Source organism: Euleptes europaea, chromosome 3, assembly GCF_029931775.1.
Source record: "Euleptes europaea isolate rEulEur1 chromosome 3, rEulEur1.hap1, whole genome shotgun sequence".
Taxonomy (NCBI): domain Eukaryota; kingdom Metazoa; phylum Chordata; class Lepidosauria; order Squamata; family Sphaerodactylidae; genus Euleptes; species Euleptes europaea.
Genome location: NC_079314.1, coordinates 93,431,647 through 93,447,170, shown reverse-complemented (window position 1 = coordinate 93,447,170; position 15,524 = coordinate 93,431,647). Strand labels below are relative to the sequence as shown.

At 45.8% G+C, this 15,524-nt stretch overlaps 1 protein-coding gene across 1 annotated transcript; it reads right to left on the bottom strand.

Annotated features, from left to right (window-relative positions):
- Positions 1–681: 681 nt before the first annotated feature.
- On the bottom strand, positions 682–15,140 carry FOXRED2 (FAD dependent oxidoreductase domain containing 2). The gene is made up of 8 exons (XM_056847377.1): positions 14,605–15,140; positions 12,949–13,200; positions 9,962–10,225; positions 8,119–8,285; positions 5,343–5,508; positions 4,377–4,618; positions 2,139–2,309; positions 682–984 (listed from the first exon to the last, which is right to left on the bottom strand). Exons 1-8 carry the CDS (start codon positions 15,138–15,140, stop codon positions 722–724), a joined length of 2,061 nt encoding a protein of 686 aa, XP_056703355.1. The 3' UTR covers positions 682–721.
- Positions 15,141–15,524: the final 384 nt, after the last annotated feature.

The window sequence follows — 15,524 nt, the reverse complement described above, 5'->3', positions numbered from 1 at the left end:
AGTTTTCCAAAAGGGGATAGTGCAAAGAGGAGAGAGATTTCATAAGGATACAGGGGCCTCCTGAGAAGGACGAGCTGGCATATGAGAGTACCACTTTCATACAACAAACTAATGCCTAAGGAGGTTGGTGCAATTGGGCCACACAACAGAAAAGGGAGCCAGGCTTGCAGTGCCTTTGAGAGACACTGGTCCCTCCTGGAGGCAGCGGCTCATATTTCCCTGCTTGGGAAGTTCCCAGCACTTTCACCTCTCACCCATCTACTTCCACCACGTTGCTCATACATTCATGCACATATCAATTTGCAAGTATATGCAAGAACACGAATACAGACAGCATCCATAAATGACATCCCTTGCAGATAACCATAAAACATGCAATCGGGAATAATACTCCTTGACAAGTCATTTAGGTCTCATTTTTCTCCCTTGTGTGATAAACCAGAGACTGGCTCATACTACAGAAACGGAACACCATCGGCAGGCAGTGAACAGGAGTAAACGAATGCCTTGGCACTACCCAGTGACTGCTTTTGTTGATCCCATAAAGCACTTTATCCTTCATAAATGTGAAAGGATCCATGCACATCTTTGGCAAGTCATGGTTCCCCATGAAGGAGTAGGTAGGGACCCATGTGTGACAACACTGGAACTTAGAGCTCCTCGGCAGATCTTTGTCATGGTACCAAGACCAGAGTTCCGTGTGGATTCTGACCAAGGAAAGTTAAAGTTCATCCTTGGTGCTCATGAGGTGCTGCAGTTGATGGTTTGACATCATGCGATCCTCCACCAGGTGGTCATGTAATTGTGCATGGCCTTCTTCCAGCTCTTTTAGGGAGTCCACTGCAGCATAGTCCTCCAGCAATCCGGCTTCGACTGCATGACGTCTAAGTCTCTCACTGCCCATCAGCCCTTGTCTTCTCATGTATCCCTGCTGACAGAAGACAGGCAACTTCTGGCGAGTCAGAGCAAAGAGGAAACAGGACTCTATAGAAAAGAAGGGGGGAATTACAATCCTTGTAAACTTCTTAAATTAAAAATTTTCCAGACTGCGCAGAGAAACAAAGGAATTAACAGCAGTAATGTTCTTTCAATAACCCAATGGAAGAACCCTAATCTAGTTAGTTTATAAGAAAATAAGACTGAAGGTTTCTCAGTTATGATATGTAATTGGGGAGGGGCTGTGGCTCATTCGTCAAGCACATGTTTTGCAAGTAGAGTGTCCCAGTGGGGCTGACTGGCCGTTCAGCTTACAAGGAAAGTCCCCCTTGTGGGCCACTGGCAGCCAGAAGCAGGCTGATCCAAGTTAAGCCTGGGATGTTACAACAGCCCTGCAGCGAGCTCAGCCTAGCAAATCCTACAAGTGCTGCAGAGGCCCATTGATTTTTAGACTCAGTCACAGTGACAATGACAGTGGGTGGAGATCTGCTATTTTTCACTTGGCTCAGCTTGCTCTGGGGCTCTTTTAACGTCGCAGTCTGCTCCTGGGTCCCAGATTCAATCTTTGGCCTTCCCAGTTAACATATGTGGAAGGTTTCTGCCTCAGACCATGGAGAACTACTGCCTGGCCAAACTCTTTGCCCCTCCTTAGGAGTCACATCAGCAAAATAAAGTATGCATTGTATGTGTGTGCATATGTCTCTTTCTCTATATATGTACATACTCCCCTCCCCCCTTTGCACAATCTGCTTTTTCTTCAGTACAAAATCTGGGTAATCCTGGTTCAGAATATTGATGTTTTAAGCAGAGCGTATACAAAATGCTTGTTATGAATCCCCAGTTCTGATACCAAAAAGCTCTCATATCCAGTTCAACCAGATTTCTGCACAGTGCAACCATTCAACTCTGAAGTCCACAGTGGTCTCCGTTGTGGGTTCCTCAGGTGGAGGAAGGCAGATGCAACTTTGGGAGCCTATCACCTCCCTTGGGTTTGAAAGAAACCCAAAACTGTGTCTCTTGGATGTTTGTGTGCCAAGCCCCCGGATGCCTGTTCATTTTAGCAGACCTTATAACGATAAGATCACTAACATTCCCAAGCCAAAGAGTCCATAACTGTTAATTGCCCTGTTGGACTGCTTCCATTCCATTGCTCCTAGGCCTCTCTCATCCCACCGGCTTCTCTCCAGCCCCATTCAATTTACCTGCATAGAACCTGCGCAAGTCGATTCCCAGGCAGTTCTCCAAGAAGCGTCTCAGAGGGAGGATGTGGGCATTCTGGGCAGTCCAGTCAGTCAGGAAGTCCTCCACAATGTGATGGATGGCATCTGGGCGGGGCAGGGGCCAGTCTGGGGGACAAAGCCTCATTTCATGCTCTGTTGTGAGACAAGTCAGATTACCGGGAGAGGAAATTTATCCATGGCAAAAACCAAATGGAGGAAGCAGAAAGGGGAAAAAAAAGAACGGCAGAAAATTAGGATTTGCCTGTCTAGGTATAGTCATCTAGAAGAAAGTGTCCCTTCTTCCGGGTGATTCACAAGGGTTTTATTTTGTTGCTGTGAAAGTGAAATTCTTTTATCAAGAACATCTTGTGCAATTTAGAATGCTCTGTCAAATGTGTGAAAGGAAGGGGACACAGCTCAAAGGCTGTGTCTGCTGTGCATGCAGAAGGTTCTAAATTCAATCCCCAGCATTTCCAGTTAAAGGATCAGATAGTAGGTAGACATGAAAGATGTCTGTCTGAGATTGTGGAGAACAGTTGCAAGTTAGAGTAGACAGTTCTGAGCTTTATAGACCAATGGTCTGATCTGCCATAACAAAACATTCAACTTGAGTTTTTAAAAGTTTCTCTCACTCTTGGCAGAGTACAGGCAGGACGGGGGAGGGGGAAATCAATTGCTCGCCAGCCTCACCAACCACAGCTTTATAAATGCAAATGTTAGGCCTAGCTAGGTACAATGAGATGGTCAAGTCATGCACATACATTCCTCCAGCTAGACAGGTGCCATCTAGCAGGGGTGTAAAAAATCAGGTCCGCGGGTCGGATTCGGCCCTTTGACCACTGTTATCCAGCCCACGAGCTGAACCAGCCACCCCCCGCGCACACACCCTGCTCCAGATTCTGGGCTGTGGGGGCCTTTCGATCCACGCTGCTGGCCGGCTGGGACCTCCACGTGGAGGTCCGAGCATGCAGGCAGCAGGGATCGGAAGGTGGGTGCTCCAGCCCACTGCTTGAATTGCCCTTCCCTGCAGCCCCTGAAGTCAAGGGCCACTGGGGAGGGTGATGTATGTGCTGGGCTCACCAGCTGAGCAAATCCCCCCTTTGCTCCTGGTCTGGTCTGGTGAGCCCACTCTCTTTTGTGCTGATTCCATCCAGGCAAACAGAGCTCTTACCTGAGGCAGCTATTGTCACGTGCATGACTGCACACCTGAGCAGAGGCTTCAAGGCAATGGGAACCCTCTAGAACAACTATAATATTTTAAGCTAAAAAGCTTGCCTTATGTTAACATCCACTAGGGCATGTACAGAGGGGCAAAGAAATTTTTAACTTTTCTTTTGGATACCTTGCTCTGTCTGGTGCTGTGCTGAGAGTATGTGTATGGACATTTTCTTTTTAATAAATGCTATGTAACTGTTAATGCTGGTAGCAGTTCTCTGTACCACATTAGACCTCCATCATTCCAGGTACACTATTTAAAAAGAGCACCAGGAAGAAGGGAAGAGTCTGGCAGTTGGCAAGTGTCTACTCCCCCAGTGGCACAAAAGACAGTCAGCTGTCCCCATGGTAACCAGATACTGGATAGCAGGAGGCACAGAGGTGAGGCCTCAGAACTGGGAAGGGAAACTGGGAGTCCTGGTCCTCTCAGTGGGCAATTCCTATGAAGGCCAGGTGGTAGCTGCAGTTGAACCAAGGATGGGAAAGAAAGCCCCTCCATGGGTTGGGAAAGCCAGGTGGGTGGCACATGCCAGGCAGACACCTTGGATAGCTACCGGTACCCAGACATCTCAGAGGACACGGTGGAATAGGGCCTACAGGTCAGAGTGGGCTGTTCCACCACCAGATATGACAGAAATGACACAGCAACACTAGCCATAATAAACTCTAATCTGCTATTGGCTTCAACGGTGACATTCTCGGCAGTGTTACTCCAGTCTCGGCCCACTGAAATCAGTGGGCCGAGACTGGAGTAGCACAGGACTGCACCGTAAAGTCCACACTCTTTGTTTACATACATTGTGGATTACATCTTCAAGGGACCAAAGAGTCCTCACCAAAAAATCTCTGAGGTTCTAATATTTCTGATCATAGAATAGAATATTAGAAGGGACCACCAGGATCATCTAGTCCAACTCCCTGCACAATGCAGGGACCTCAAGGATACCATTACGAAAAGCAGTAACTTTGTTAAGAGGAGCAGGAAGCAAGAATCCCTGCACTTACCAGTGGGGAGTTGTTTGTAGTAATATATGACTGGGTGCAGGAAATTGGACTGCCAAGCATGCTGTGCCTCACCCACTGCCCGGTTATAATAGAAGACGTCCTTGTCAGGCCCAGAGAAGTTCTTCCCGTACTCCATCATGATGACAAAAAGCCCATTCTGGACTTTCCTTCCTGTGCGCCATTCGAGGTCTTGCAGGACTCCAACCGGAAATTCCTCCAGATACTCAAATTCAGTGGCGTTCCTAGGCACAACCATCATGTTAACCAGACACTTGTCAAGGGAACAGTTTTTGCAGGTGTACTGATTACCCTGCAGAAACAAGAAAGCTGCACGAATCAAAAACACACAAAGGAAGGTAACCTATATCTCAGGAATGTATGATGTCACCATATTGTACTTCCATGACCCTCTCCCCATATCAGCCAATAAATAGAGTAGGGATGAAGACTAAAAGACCCCCTTAAAATTGCACTGCAAATCTCCAAAAATGGTGTATTCTTATTATGACATACTGGCCGATACACCCAGTATCACCAATTTATTCCAATGGCAGATTCTAAGTTGAGTTTTCGGATCACAGTATTTATGTGATACTAATGCAGAATTCTAGGCCCCCAGCCTTCACAGCAAAGCTGCTGACATTTTTTCACCAATGCTAATACTAAGCTGGCATTTGCTTGCTGGGCTAATTTTATCCCCACTGGGCCAATGAATGGCCCTGAAATGGTGATGATTTTTAATTACGAATTTTGACCTGACATTTGATGGGGAGATAAGACACTCCCTTGCTGAAGTAGAAAACCAGATCAAGGCAAAAACCAGACCAAGGCAAAACGTGTATCATTACTGCCTGGGGACTTCCATGCCTTTTTTTATTTCGAAGTCATGGAAGTCTTCAGGCAGTAAGACACTCCCTGCTGCTCCAACTCACAGGGGAGGAAGGGCACTAGAAGGGAATTACTCACTCTTTCAGCAGAATGACATCTGCCAGCACCGTGAACATCTGGTAGAGCCCGGATGCCTCATTCACCCGCTTGACAATGGAATTGGTTAGCTGAATAATGGGGTAGGTGGAGGACGGCCACGGGGCATTATGGTGGCGCACTTCTAATAAACGATGAACAACACGAGCTGCATGGTGCAGAAGGAAAGAAAGATGTGCATTATTTAAAAAAAAATGGACGAAGAGTTGCGAGATCTAAACGTTGCAGTCATGCCAATCCTAAGCAGAGTTCCATCCAGCCACTAAGGTCAATGGGCTTCGAAGTGTGTACCTCTGCTTAGGATTGCCTAATGGGAAGCAGTCATTAGGAGAGTTAATGGATGCCAGCCAAACAAGCAAATTTCTGGCCCAGCCTTACCAAGGGTTGCCAATTCCAGCTTGGAAAATTCCAGGAGATTTGGTGGCAGTGCATATGTGGAGGGAGCTCAGCAGGAATGTGATATCATTCTAGGACTTCCATATCTCTTGATGCTCTAGTATACCCTTGAGCTGGGGTCCCCAATGTGACACCCATAGGTACCCACTGACACCTTTCTTGGTGCCTACCAAGTATTCTTAGAAAGTGGATGAGGCCAGGTGGGGCTTTTTCCACTGGAGATCTGATTGGCTGTGCAGATTTTTTAAAAAGTTGCTTTAGCAGCAGCTGCCACCACAGTACAAGGATCTTCACTGTGTGACTGAAGGTAAGCTGTGGCAGCCATTTTGTAGCTGGCTTTGTCTCTTGTGGTAGCCATTTTGTGTCTGTGCCCACCACATTATGTCCAAATTCCAAAAGTGCCCACAGGCTCAAAAAGGTTGGAGACCTTTGCAATACAGCCTACTCTCCATAGCTGCCATTTCCTCCAGGGGAGCTGATCTCTGTAGTCTAGAGATTGTAATGCCCAGATATAAGGGTTGGTATAAAATACTATGTACTCATATGCACACACATGGAAGCTTTGGGAACGTTGGCATCCACAACTATAAGAGGCCAACAGATCACATTGCTTGCCTGGTACGGCCTTTCACCAGTAGAGAAAACAGTGTCTTTGAATTACCTTCATCCTTAGGAATGTGGTTTCTAGTTACTAAGATCACAAGACCTAGCACTTGCTTAGAGACGCCTTCGGGCAATATCTATAGGCTATGCTAATTAACGTGAAGTAGAGACCTAATGTGTATTGATGCTTTTGTGTATCAATCTGCTTGTCAGCAGCTAGGGGCCTGCCCCATCTGAATGCATAAATGATACTGAGCTTCCTTTGTTCTCTGGTGAGTAACCTTGCATCTTATCTTTGGTTATTTCATCCCAGGTCTGTGTTTAGCTAAATAAAGAACTGTTGCTTTAACTTAACCTCCTCCTTGTTGTCTGTCATTGGACTCTATAAGACAACCAGGCACTTCAAGATCAGTTGTAATCCTGGGAGATCACCAGGTCCCACCTTGAGGATGCTAACTGTAGTTTTACCTCATAGCAAGTAGAAGGCAAGGGTGTGTAGAGCTACTGCTTCATCACTTCCCAAGAGTGATAGGTACAGAGAGTCTACAGCTGACACACTAGCAGCACAAGAGCTGTGTAATTACTGCTAGGGTAAAATAAGAGCTTTACAATGAAACCTTATGAATACTTTCTTGGGAGGAAGTCCCACTGAACAGACCTAAGTAAGTTTAAGACTAGACCTGAACAGGATTGCTCTCAAAGTGTGGATTGCCTGACATGGAGAAACTACCACAACTACCACAAACTACCACAAAGTCAGTACAGTCTACTCAGACCAGCAGCGGCTCTCCAGGGTCTCAGGCAGGAGTCTTTCACATCACCTACTTGCCTTTACATCACCTTTAACTGGAGATGCAGGGGACTGAACCTGTGACCTTCCGCATGCCGAGCAGATGCTCTACCACTGAGCCACAGCCCCTCCCCTATTATTCGGTTATGTTCAGTTAGAATCTGATATTGTATATGTTAAGTAATGTTTTATTTAAAGGATAAATGTTGGTGTTGCATAAAGCCAACAGCTGCATTTACTGATGCAGGGTAGATGTGGCTGCAGATAAATTCATTAAAATGTTTATGAAATTAAGCTAACGAGCTTGAGTTCTTTGGTTTGTGTGTGTGTGTTTCTAACCAGCACCAAAACTCTAGCTGCTTCTAGACAACAAAACTCCCAAAATGGTTGTGTATGACCAGGAAATTGCAGGGGTAGCAAAATTAATAGAAGTTGAACTTTCTGTAATGTTATTTGTGTTACCTATCTTGCTGTTCTGTTTTGTAGGAACATTTTGGAAATAACTTACATTTCACGTTCATTTAACTTACTGAGGTACACAGCAAAGAAGAAGAAGAAGAGTTGGTTTTTATGTGCCGACTTTCTCTACCACTTAAGGAAGAATCAAACCGGCTTACAATCACCTTCCCTTCCCCTCCCCACAACAGACACGCTGTGAGGTAGGTGGGGCTGAGAGAGCTCTAACAGAGCTGTGACTTGCCCAAGGTCACCCAGCTGGCTTCACACATAGGAGTGGGGAAACAAATCCAATTCACAGCTTAGCCTCCACCGCTCATGTGGAGGAGTGGGGAATCAAACCCGGTTCTCCAGATCAGAGTCCACCGCTCTAAACCCCCGCTCTTAACCACTACACTACATTGGCTCTCAAAGGTTGAACACAAACCAGGCCTCTTCGATACCAGAGTAGTCTTGCCAACCGGCCTGGTACCTTTTATTTCCCACATTGTCAGCTAATACCTCTGAGCTCACCTGTATATCGGAACCCGTGAATAAAGCCTCCAGCAGATTTGCGGAAGTCAACTGAGTGGCTTGCAGTGCCCAGGACGAAGAGACCTCGAGTCGCTTTTGCTTCATAGCTGGGCTTGATCAAAGGATATTTTTTCTTACTGCCTTTGCCACGCATCAGCCCAACAGATCTGGGTAGAAAAAAGAAACATACGTCGCATCAGTCAAGACCTAGGAAGTTGCCATTGGAAGCTAGCAGGTACAGAGAATGAATCAGAAGTGATGAGCATGTCAATAGGAGGAGGAGGAGAAGGAGAAGAAGAGTTGTTTTTTATATACCGACTTTCTCTACCACCGGCTTACAATCACCTTCTCTTCCCCTCCCCACAACATACACCCTGTGAGGTAAGTGGGGCTGAGAGAGTGTGACTAGCCCAAGGTCACCCAGCTGGCTTCATGTGTAGTAGGAGTGGGGAAACAAATCCAGTTCTCCAGATTAGCCTCCGCCGCTCATGTGGAGGAGTGGGGAATCAAAACCGGTTCTCCAGATCAGAGCGAGGAGATCCTCTAACCCTTACCAAAATGCATCCTCCATAGCAAGCTGATTGCAATGCTAATTTTATTTATTTATTTATATTTATATTCTGCCCTCAATCCCCGGCCGTAGTCGGGCTCAGGGCAGATAACAACAATCAATAGTAAACAATAAAAACCATAAGCATCTATCATTAAAATCCATAAAATCATTCAAACAGCTTAAAATACATAAGATACATAAGATGGTGCATGTACAGGACAGAAGCCACCGAAAGGCTTGGAATAGCAGCCAGCACCCCCGACATAATTGATAAACAAGATGGAAAAGAGGCAAGGAGGGTAGAGAGGCCAGCACTGATGATAATCTGCAGCTGCCCTCAGTTATAGGCCTCGTGGAACAACTCCATTTTGCAGGCCCTGCAGAACTCTTTAAGGTCCCGCAGGGCCCTGTTGTTATCAGGGAATAAGGTTGCCAGGTCCCCCTTTGCTACTGGCGGGAGGTTTTAGGGGCAGAGCCTGAGGAGGGCAGGGTTTGAGGAGGAGAGGGACCTCAATGCCATACAGTCCAATTGCCAAAGCAGCCATTTTCTCCAGGTGAACTGATCTCTATCGGCTGGAGATCAGTTGTAATAGCAGGAGATCTCCAGCTACTACCTGGAGGTTGGCAACCCTATTAGGGAGTTTCACCAGGCTGGGTCCAGGGCCGAAAAAGCTCTGGCCCTTGTCGAGAACAGCCGCTCATGGGAAGGAACCGTAGCCTGAGCCACAGGGTATCTCTTTACAGACATTAACAATGCAGCATGGGAGCAGGTAATGCAAAAGTGGCTCCCACACAATAGTAACGTTTGAATGGACCTCACTTTGACTTCAGTACACAGTTTACCTTTTGCAACATGATCAAAACAGCTGGTGGTACACCTTCTGAACTATACCCGCATATGAACACTGAAGAGAACCATGCGGCTGCTTACGTCATGATATCACATTACGTCATGATATCTGAAGACTCCCGCCATGCCCTGCATGCCTGATTTTGATTTTTAAACCAAACTTCTAATTTATAGTTCTTGTAGTTGCCTATAGTGAGTAATTACTATCTCCAGTCAAAGGAGAACATCCTGACTGCCATGACCACCAAACCAAGGGATTAGCTACCATAATGCTCTCTCGCCACTCACATGGATCTAGCATTCAGCTGAACGTATCAATGGTGCAAGAAGCGGACGGAAACCTCTCAGCCCAAACCCAAACCCATTCCAATTTGGCCGAGACTATTTCAGCCACTTCTCATCTAGCCTCCCCTGTTACTTTGGTGCCAGTTCAGTCTTACTTGTTAAATATGGAGAAGTCAAACTGCCAACCCAGGCAGCGAATGGCCCGGTCGTAGGGTGCCCGAGTGGCAAAGTTGTCCAGTTCATCCTGGGGGAGGGTAACTGACTCTTCGCTGCTGTTGCGGTTCTCCAGGTAAAAGCGAAGGGTAATATGCAGCTTCCCTTTTTTATCTTTGACAAGGACCAGGTCTTCCAAGTCACCTTCCAGCAGGCCGTCCAGAGATTTCAGCTGATACGTGTCCAAAAGGCCATTGTTAATTGCTCTAAAGGAGGACAAGGTGGAAATACATCCAGAAGAGAATGAGATTTTGAGTTCTGCGAGGCTCACTGCGAAACATCGCAAAAGATGAATGCAGGCAACCAGCTCAGCTGGAAGCTGTGGCAAATTCCCAAAAGCTGGAAGTGATCTTTTGCAAGAGCAAGACAATCCCTATATTATAGCCCTGTTTGTTTATACCAGTGATCCCCAACATGGTGTTGCGGGCACCACATCACTCGCCAATGCATTTCCTGGAGCCTACATACTTCTTCTCCAAAACACCCTCTCAAAACAAAGAGCCAATTCTGGCTTTCCTCACTTCATTGGTGCTTCATAAGAGCTCACGAGCCATCATTTTTGCACCTGCATAGAGCACTCAAATGGAAATAGTCCTCCATAATATGAGGACTCTTGGTTTGAAGCTGTCTAAGATTCTGTGGAATGTCCCATCTTTTTGGGATTGTGCCGAGCTCCTGTTGAACTTGTTTTCAATAGCTTTCCTGTCAGGGCAGCCATTTTGTTCGGGAACCTACTTCCTGTACTCATTTCAAGGATGCCCAAAGGTTCAACAAGGCTGAGGACCCTGGTTTATAAAATCAGAAATCCCGGAATAAAATGGGGGAAGGGAAGGTTGAAGTGTACTGAAAGAGAATCAACAACAACTGGCAATGCAGCGACGCTTAATGCACTGCTCTTTTGCTCTGGCATGAAGCATCAACTCAAAACAGAGCAAGGGTGCTACCTCTGGGAGATGAAGTTCATAGTTCCTTACAGGAGCACCTGTGAGCCTCTTGCTCCTTCAGGTCTACGGGGGAAGTACTGCTTCATGCTAAAGTGAAAGATAAATTGCCTGGCCCACGGAGCAGGACCGTCATGATGTCCCACACTGAAAATAGTATGAGATCCATCAAGATGCATCACTGAATGTTTACCAATGGATGGTAAACATTTTTTTTTTCATTTCTTGATGATTTTCAAAATCACGCTGACATATTTTGCTTATTTTGGCTTTACTGTCTTTGTCATTTCATTGTTGCAGGTAGGATCGGTGTTGTTGTTTTTTTGTATCGTTGTACGATGCCTTGAGCACACCACAGTGAAGTGACTGACAGTGCAACTCTGTGCAGAGTCACTACAGGCAAAGGAGATGGGAATCAATGAAAACAGACTGGAGACGGCTGCACTGCCAGAAATACAGCTTTACAGATTTGTAAATGGAAAGCACTTCCAGGTCAAAACAGGCACGAAGAACACATGATTACACACTTCATTATTTATGTGCCCTTGGAACCTTTGTATGGCTGCTGCTTCCCCATGGACGTGTATTTACTATGAAAAAATTCTGAGTTCAGCCACCACAAACACTGATATTAGTGTTCACTACATGTAAACTGCTTCCATGTAAGAAATTTTATTTGTTTCTAGCATTTAATATCCCACCAGCTATCCAGAAGGATTTTTGCAAGGGCTTTAATCAAATAAAATATACACGCACAAAAGCAAACAACAAATTACAAGTCACAATCTAAACAGATAAGCAAGCAATTACTAAAAACTGGCTGAAATTTAGCAGCGGCAGAAAGATTAGCTACAATTATACAGAATCAGCAGGAGTAGAACTCCTCCTGGTATACAGTCACAAATTTGTGACTGTTGAAGGCAGCCCTGAGAGACTTCGGAGTGCCCTCTTTCATGTAGGCCAGGCCCACATAACTGGTGACCCACCAAACAAAATACAGTCCACCAGTCACGTAGGAAGGTCAACCAAGGGTTCAATAAAATTCCTGTTACCGCCTGCCTGGATCTGCAGAACTGGTGTATGTGTGGGTTAGTATGAAAGAGTATGAAAGAGAAAGAAAGGAGCACTTGGCAGGCTACAATACACAGTTGCTGGGCTTTGTTTGGTATGTTGGGTTAGAATTTGTATAGGTGTAGACATATACCCTCGAATGCTTGTAATTCCAGATGAGCAGCTGTATTATCCTGTTTCCTTTCCTTTATCCCTTAGAAGCTCCTTGATTCATTGATCTTGAGCAGCATATATCTAATGTTTGAGGGATATAAGGACTGAAACAAATCTTGCCACTGACAATGTAGCCTTGGGATCCCTGTCACCTAGTAAAAAAGGCATTATGTCAGACACAGAGGCATTAGATTTATATGTTAAAAGGGGAGAGATATAATGTGATCGAAGTTCTTCATAAAAGTGGCATTCCAAGAGGGCATGAGCTAATGAATCGATAAGAGCCAGAAGAGCAAGGACAGGTCCTGTCTGGATATGGTATATTCAAAATTCTGCCCTGCATAACCATAGAGGGGTTAGCATTCAGTCTAGCTAAACAGAAGGCTCTAGAAAGACAAGGAGTTGTCAAATAACAAGTATAAGCAGGCAAATCACATGGTGGTGGTATTCCGAAGAACTGGGATGAACAAACGTGGCGAGCACGAAAAGTAGTGCTGTTATAATCAAGCTCTTTAATGCGCTTTTTGTTATCCTGTTTCAACAAAAACAGGAATCCAGTGGCACATTAAAGATGCCAGCATAACCTCGCATGAAGCGTGCTCGGACTCATGAAAGCTTATGCCAAAATAAATTTTGTTAGTGTTTAAGGTGGCACTGTTTTATTCTGTTCATTCATTCAGCTTGAATGAAGTGGGGGGCCCTTTTTTCCCATCACTTTTGAAGCAGCCCTAGATATATATAGGTTCACTTTGAGGAAGACTTACCTTAGATCTCCAACGTAGTGAGTAGCCCAAGAGAGGCGAACCCGAGAACGGCTCACCATGTGTATGAAATTGGTGACTCCCAAAATGTTCTCAGCCGTTTCAAAGGCAGAGTTGCCTCGGCCCAGGATCAATACTGACTGGCCGACAAAGTCCTCAGGGTCAGTGGACACCGACTCATAGCCCTCAACATATTCTGAACCAGGAAAGTTCACTTTGTGAGGAACCCATGTCCCTGTGGCCACCAAAAGAACACTGCAAAGTAAGATTAGGATTTAGAACAGGCTCTGCAAACACATAGCAAAGGAAAAGACCAGTTCTCCACACTGTGGCCAGTTACATAGAATCACTCAACTTTAATCGGAAGTTTAAAAAGGTAAAGGTCCCCTGTGCAAGCACCGGGTCATTCCTGACCCATGGGGTGACGTCACATACCCACGTTTACTAGGCAGTCTTTGTCCACAGTGTGGTTGGCCATTGCCTTTCCCAGTCATCTTCCCTTTCCCCCCAGCAAGCTGCGTACTCATTTGACCAACCTTGGAAGGATGGGAGGCTGAGTCAACCTTGAGCCGGCTACCTGAAACCATCTTCCGTTGAGATTGAACTCAGGTCATGAGCAGAGCTTGGACTGCAGTACTGCAGCTTACCACTCTGCGCCACAGGGCTCAAATCTGAAGTTTACCTCAGATATATTTAATATGGAATGATGCCTCTGAAAACTAGTCATGTTATGGTTAGGGATATAATAAGCTGGCAGTTTTAGAACTAGCTTTCAGATATTTCTCAGTAGTTTTACCCTTACCAGTATAATGGACAAATGCTAGAAGGGAAAAATAGCTGGCAGTGTGCGGAAGTGCACAGAGGCACGTACAAAATGTCATCTTAGTATGCAGCAGCAGGAAGGAAAGTCTTATTCAGTATGGGAAAGGGACTGGAAATACAGTGGCCAGTCTCATAATGCCTTTATATGGTGCAGCCACATTTGGAATACTGTGAAGAGTTCTGATCATCCCACCTTGCAGAGTGTAGAAAAGCACTGAAAAGATTAAAATTATCAAGGCACTGGGGAATCTTCTCTCCGAGGAAAGAATCTGGGGCTTTTCAATTTAGAAAAAAAAACAATGACTAAAGAGATGGGAACATGATAGCAGTTTATAAAACTATGCACGGTGGAGCATGTGTCTTGAAATCTTTTCCCGCTTTCATAATACTAGAACTAAGGGTTAGAAAGAACCTCTTTGTGCACAGCACGATAGGTGGAATTCACTGTTACAAGAAGTGGACAGGGAAAAGTCTATCGAGAGCTGTTAGTTATGATCAGGACTGGCATGCTGGCCAATTAACTGGCCAAATATTGTCAGCTGACTACTTCCTAGTTGACTTTAGTCCAATACTCCAAGAGTCAAGAATGCCTTTAGGTAGGTGGCAGCTCACCCTTTTTAAAAATTTCACATGGGGCTCCTACTAACCTGTTTTAGCTCTAAGTTAGGAGGCAACTCAAGCTGCTGGTTTTTGTCTCAGTGTAACACAGAGCCATCACACTAGGACAAAGACCTAGAAAGGCTGCACTTTGAGACAATTACCATTTCATCATCACGACTGAAGGATCAGTGACATGTGGACACCTTAACAGGCTAGGTGGGCTTCTTTGATACTTACCTGCATTTGTAGAGCTGAGCATTCTGGTCGGTAAGGATAAAGTAGTGGCCGTTCCAGGCCTCGGTGTCCTTCTCCAGCGTCACGTGAGTAATGGATGTATTGTAAAGCACCTGGAGGCCTAGCAAGGAAGCAAAGTCTCCCAGGTAATGCACCATGGCGTCGGCATCAGGGAAGTAGTCAGGGGAGTAGTGTCGGAAAAGAAGCCTACTATCATGGCTGAGTAGCGAGTTCCAGTCATGACGAAGATTGAACTCACGGTTGGCTTTGCCCGTGTAGCGCTTGTTGATGCTGATCAGCTTGCGATGGCGCGGATACAAGGCAAAGAAACGCCCTGGCATGTGGCTACGTTCAAAGACCACGTAGTCTCGGCCCGCGTGTTGGAGGAAATAGGCCATCTGCAAGCCTGAGGGGCCGGCCCCAATGATGCAATAGTCATGGTATGGAAACACTGGAAGGACATCAGCCCAAGTAGAGGCCAAAGAGAAGGCAAAGGTTAGCAGAAGTTCTTGCACACACTTGGAAGCAGATGGAAGCATGGTTTGTGACAAACAAGTCAAATCTGTTCATTGCATTAACCTAAAGACAAGACACTTGAAGAAGCCAAGAAAGGAAAAGTCAAATCGATCCACTGAAAACTCCAGAGGTGGCTTTATTAGTACTAGCCTATCTTGGCACGTCACACAGCCAACTCTGTGGCTTTCCTCTTCTCCAGGGTTCATGCCAGGCCCGCTCCTGGAAAACATCAAGTGGGATATTTATTTCTTTAGATATCTGTACCCCACTTTTCTCCCCAAAGGGAACCCAAAGCAGTTTACAACACTGAAGAAGAAGAGCTGGTTTTTATATGTGGAAGCAGAAAGGGGGGAGCAATCCCCCTGCTCGCTCCAGCCTCCCGTTCCAATCTGGCTTGCAACATGGAA